The sequence below is a fragment of the Terrapene carolina genome, unplaced genomic scaffold (genome assembly GCF_002925995.2).
Source record: "Terrapene carolina triunguis isolate 2854851 unplaced genomic scaffold, T_m_triunguis-2.0 Scaffold247, whole genome shotgun sequence".
NCBI lineage: Eukaryota > Metazoa > Chordata > Testudines > Emydidae > Terrapene > Terrapene triunguis.
In genome coordinates this window covers 9,642,212-9,648,211 of record NW_020664598.1, presented here as the reverse complement: position 1 = coordinate 9,648,211, position 6,000 = coordinate 9,642,212, and the positions used below count along the sequence as shown (strand labels likewise).

Here is a 6,000-nt window from a genome sequence, read left to right as displayed (position 1 = left end):
CTCCCAAGGCTACAGAAAGGCAATGAGACCCTCAGCCTGACTGTGAAAGAAATGTCTTTGGAAAGACCTGTGTGAAGGGATTAGCCATCAATAGTAATGGAGAATCATGCAACCCAATTGACAAGCTTCGCACTTAAATATATCCCTTTGCTTGCCTATACCTAGTTCATCCAGGATCTTTTCAAAATGAAATTCCCGTTTGCTGTAAATTTGTACTATTTCCAGAGCAGAGTTGTTCTGCAGAGCCATTCCCCTTCAACTCCTTCAATAAATTGGCTTCAGCTATATCATATTACATATTGCTTTATAATTATTTATTTGTAAGTACATAAGAGTTGTTTTTAATTAGTTGATGGGGGAATAAGACCAGGGCCTAGAAGAGAAAGCTGACTATGCTGGAATTTTCAGAAGGGGCCCAAAGTAGTTAGGCATCCAATTCCCCTAGAATTTCAATTGGATTTGAACAACTAATTCCCTTGGGCTCCTTTGCAAACCCCAGCCTGCATGCTTAACTGTGACCTCACATGCAACACAAATCATTGCCTGGAAACCAAAGTGGTAGATGCTATATAAAATTCACAGGTTAGATAAAAGAGAGTATCTTCAATAGCAAGGCACTGGACAAGACATACAAAGGAAACACAATAAATAATCATATATTCAACAAAACAACAGGCACTGAAGAGACAAAAACCAGTGCCCAGAAGCTCCTGATGCAGATGCAATACTGAGCTAAGGAAAAACATCAATACACTAATGGTGAAATACCCCTGTTCAGCAGCCAGTACAAGGCCTATGTGCCACTTAAGTCTCACTAACGCTTTATTTTGGGGGCTTAAATAGCCCTTGAGTGGTGCATAGCCCTTGTGCTGTCTCTCTGCACAGAGGTGAATCCTACCCCAAGGTAGGTAGAGGGGGAGAAGAGAGAGATTTTAGGGTGAGATTTAAAATGGGGAAATGAAATTAGGTACAATGAGTTGGGATAATGAAGCCAATAGCTGCATTTCACAGTTAGGCTTGTGAAATAGGCTTGGCAGAATAGAAGAATTAAAAGAACGAGTATAGCTCTCTTCCCCATCTTAGATTAGCAGTGGAACTGCCTGAGGGAGGATGGGCCAAGTCGGCAGAACTGTGTAGAGATAAATCACTGATGACTTTTGTAACATCAGTATGTAAATGTACTGTAACCCATAATTTACACTGGTTTGATGCCTTTGTGCACCTTTCAGTCGTATTTCTAGTAGCGTCACTTTTACTGCTTATATAACAATTATGGTAACAGTTTGTCTTTACGTTTTTTTTAAATAAGTAAAATGACAGGGATGAAATGCAACCCTAGTCAGGTGCATCACTTTCATCCCATGTACCTCCCAAAATAGGACGTCAGGGGTGCATAGCATACACATTGTGGTGACCTATGCACAGGGAAGACTTTCACCCTTACTCACATTGGGCAGTCCCTTACTCCAAGCATTCCCGGGGATTTCGTTGGGCAATAAGGCATTATTTAGTTCAAGGATGACAGAAGCTGACCTTGCATAAGGAAAATGAAGGGGAAGAGTTTGAAACCACAGAAAGGGGTAAAGAAACTTATAGTTTTAGAATGTTGACTTGCAAGGGTATAAACGTTCATTTTGTCTCTTCCAGAAATCAAAGATGATGCCTGTAACAGCACGTGCCACACCAGCGCTAAGTATGTATGAAATCCGGCCACTTTGAGAGTCATTCTCGTCGTATGAAGTGAATGTTCTTCATTTTTATGTTCCATATTTCCCCATTGTCTACACAGATTGCGAATATTCTCCTATTTTGTCTTGTTCAATAATTAGTTGTCCAAGTTTAGATCACTTCCTATGCTTCCCATTTTTAGCACAGTTTTGCAGCACTTTGCAAAGATAATATAGTAGTGACAGGCCAACCTTAAAAGTTCAGTATCCACACATTAACAGAGAAAAGACATTTCCAAAGGAGCAAGTCTCGACCAAAACCTAAGCAGTTAAGCCCAGATTTTTTAGAGGTACTTACACATTGCTCGGCTCAGTGTTGCAAGGTCTAAGTCATTAGACAGCTACATCCTGTTTTCAGACATGCCATAGGCACTTGGGAGCTAGATTCGAAAGTGAACTTAGCACTGAGCGTCACCACGCCTAACTTTTAAGTACCTAGAAAATCACTGGGATTCACCGAGCCTGAGTTCAGTGCTTGGCTCCCTATCCAATGAATGTGGACATACGAACATAAGAATGGTCATACAGGGTCAGACCAAAGGTCCATCCAGCCTAGTATCCTGTCTGCCGACAGTGGCCAATGCCAGGTGCCCCAGAGGGAGTGAACCTAACAGGTAATGATCAGGAGATCTCTCACCTGCCATCCATCTCCACCCTCTGACAAACGGAGGCTAGGGACACCATTCCTTACCCATCCTGGCTAATAGGCATTGATGGACTTAACCTCCATGACTTTATCTAGTTCTCTTTTAAACCCTGTTATAGTCCTATATATGGAGAGACAGCTGTCTAAAAATGGAATTCAAAAAAGTCACCATCCTAGATGGCTCCCTGCCTAAGCTAGCCAATGGGAGATGCCCCTGGGTGTGTGCCAAGCCCTGCCCCGCTCAGTGCCTAAATCCAGGCTGGAGAGATACACCTCCCTCTGCTTGTGGTCCTCAGTTGCAAACCCTCTCTTGGCATTAGGTACCTTTGCTGGAGGCTCACCTCCCTCATAACTTTTAGCCCAGTGGTTAGGGTACTCACCTGGAATGTGATCGATCCACCCCTTTCCCCCACTGTTGCTAAGGAGAAGAGATCTGAACAGGGCTCTGCCACCTTTCAGGTGAGTGCCCTCACCACGGGGCTAAGGGATATTTTGAGGTAGCGCTACCTCAGTCTCTCCTGTTGAGGCTGTTCCACTGTGGATTAAGTCATTTAAAAAGTCATTGGAGCTGGGAGACTGGATCTTGGGATTCCCAGTGGACCACCAGGCTACAGATTCATTCCCACACGTTCTCTCTGACCCAATGACTCCCATTATTACGGACAGCCCTGCCTCAGAATAATCTATAGCACAGTGACCAGGGGACTCAACTGAGCACTGGCAGATCCCTGTTCAAATCCCTTCTCCCCCCCTAAGGGGGACTTGAGCCAGGGGTCTCCTACATCCCAGCTGAGTACCTTAACCGCTGGGCTAAAAGTTACAAAGGATCACTGCCTCTTCCTCACACCCCCCACTGTTTTCTGTGAGCTTGCCTGCATGGCCTGATCTGGTATGCAGCCTCTAAACATGCCTATAGGATTGGGCCCCGCAGGCGAGTTAGGGAGAGGAGCACCTGTCTTGAAGGTTCATGAAGAACACAGGGGCTTAGGTGTCCAAAAACCCAGCATAGGGCTGCAGAGACATAGGTACCTAGGGAACTTTTACTTTAATGTTGGCACTGATCAAGTTTCGGTGTCTACAGGGTTAGGTGGCAGCTGAGCGAGGGTTTTGTGAACCCCAGTGGGTCCTGATTCTGGGATTTAGGCACCTAAAGTGGCAGTTAGGCACCTAAGTCCTTTTGTGAATCTAGCTGTTGGGAGCCTAAATCTTATGAAAGTCAATGGGGCTTGGGCTCCTGAGTGCCTAAGCCACTTTTGAAAATAGGACTTAGCTGTCTAAGGCTTTGTCTACACTGGCAAGTGAAAGACAAAGCGTTTGTCGTTCAGAGGTGTTAAAAAACACTTCTCCCCTCCGCCCCCGAAAGACAAAAGTTTTGCCGATGACAGGCACCGGTGTGAACAGCACTTTGTCGGCAGGAGCGCTCTCCTGCCAACAATGCTAACGCCGCTCATTAGCAGTGGGCGTTTTTTGTCGACAGGAGAGCTCTCTTCTGCCGACAAACAACAGCTATACTGCGCGCCTTTTAGCGGCACAGTGGTAGCAGCACAGCCGTGTTGCTAAAAGCTGCATAGTATCGACATAGCCTATATCACTTAAGCCTTGCAATGGTGAGTGGAGCAATACCTAAATTCCTTTAGAAATCTGGGCTTTACTGTAAGGAATCCAGCCTGCCACTATACACCCAGGGAGATGCTGGCTACCTTATCTTAGACTTTCAGAGAGCACAGAAGATATTTTGGAAGTTCGCCTCTTATGTGCTGACTGCGTATTATAAGATGATCAGGAAAACAGGAACAGAGAGCCCCAAACACCTACAATGATCTGATTTTCTTCTTTGCTGGCAGCTCCATTTAAATATTTATCCCATCTGCTATTTATAGCTCTACCATTTAATAAGACTTTAGGGCAAAGTTATATTAAGATCTGGACAGCAGAGTTTGACTATAATAGTCTATCCTTCCTCCATGCATAGGCGCCGACTCTGTGCAGCCCTGGAGCACCCATGTCAAAAAATTAGTGGATGCTCAGCACCACTGGCAGCCCCACTGATCAGATCCTCCCCCTCCCCCCCAGTGCCTCCCGTCCACCGGCGGCCCCGCCGATCAACTCCGCTGCCTCCCTCCCAGCGCCTACCCCCTACCAGCGGTCAGTTGTTCAGCGATGTGCAGGAGGCGCTAGGGGGAGAGGAGAAGGGGGAGAGGGAGGCGTGGAGGCGTGGAGCGCTTGGGGGAGGTGGAGGAACAGGGCAGGAAGGGGCAGGGGCGGGAAGAGGCAGGGTGGGGGCGGGAAGAGGCGGGGTAGAGTGGGGCTGTGGGGGAAGGGGTGGCGTGGGGGCAGGGCCTGGGGCAAAGCAGGGATTGAGCACCCCCGGGGAAAGGAGGAAGACGGTGCCTGTGCCTCCATGTGTTGAATTTGAATTGATGTACTGAATTTCCACGCATGTTAGAGGAGCACAATACCAGAGTGATGGTCCAGCTTGTGATTACAAGAGCAGAATTCCATCTACCCTTGTATAAGCCTTCTGCCAGGTGGAGTTGGCTGCAACAAAAGCCGCCTCTTAACAATCCAAAACAGAATCAACTCAAGCCCCACCCAGTAATCTGGGGAAATCCCTGGGCACCTCTAAGAGGCAATATTTTCCCAATCACAAGTACTGAGTCTGTGTATACCAAAAGAAAACGTTTATTAAAAGGGAGAGGGAACCTAGCATTAATCTAGGAAAACACCACAACCATAATTCAAAAGCACAGAACCATAAGCAAACACCCATCCCACAATACATTGGGCAGTGCCCTTTGCATCTGTTTCCCACCCTGCATTCAATATGAAAGTGAATTGTAATCCCAAACCAGCCAAAATTGATCAGTTTGGCAAAGCAGATCCGTCTGCTGAACACCTAGGCAGAGCAGATGTGTCTATGCAACTACAGTCTGCTCCTGACGTCTTTTCCCCCAGTGCATCACTAGATGTCCGGGGAGAGCTCATTCAGACCCTGCTTACACATGCTAGTTCATCACAGTTTTATCTTACACATACAGGACTAAATTTTCTAAAGTAGACTTTAATTAGAGGCAATGAAATGTTGGTTATCCAATTTGGGACCTCTACATTTCTAGTGTCCCAAACAAGGGCACTTATGCACAAAAATCAGGTATACGGACATGCAACTGCTAGATACGCATATAGATAGTAAGTGTGTGTGTAAACAGCAGAAGTTCTAGATGCCTAAAATTAGAGGTTAGGATGAAGTTCCTTTAAAGTCTTGGCACTTTGCAGTTTAATTGATAGCTTTACTATAACTAGGTCCTTTTTCAAGGTTGCATGTCCATTTGTTTTTTGCGAGCATTACAGTCAAAGATACCGTGCATCATCGTATCTGTCCTCCTTCTCCTTCCCTCTCCCTCCCCTGCTCAATGATTCCATTTCCCCATCCTTCTTACATCATTCCTCTACAGTTCCCACCAACTCTACCTACCCTTCTTCCCCTTTCCACCCTGATCTCTCTCCTCTTCCCACCAGCCCAGATCCAGATCCCACATCCAGACCCTCCTCTGCCTCCTCATTTCTGGTGATGTTTGCTCCAGCCCTGATCCTCCCTCCAACTCCACCCTCTCCATTCCCATACCA

At 46.3% G+C, this 6,000-nt stretch overlaps 1 protein-coding gene across 1 annotated transcript in view; it reads left to right on the top strand.

Moving 5' to 3' along the window:
• The window catches only part of STAB2 (stabilin 2), a 143,036-nt gene that overhangs the window by 87,688 nt on the left and 49,348 nt on the right, over positions 1-6,000 (top strand). The window contains exon 35 of the mRNA XM_024198768.3: positions 1,648-1,693. Within this exon, the coding sequence (XP_024054536.1) occupies positions 1,648-1,693 (46 nt within the window). The remainder of the gene's footprint in view (positions 1-1,647; positions 1,694-6,000) is intronic.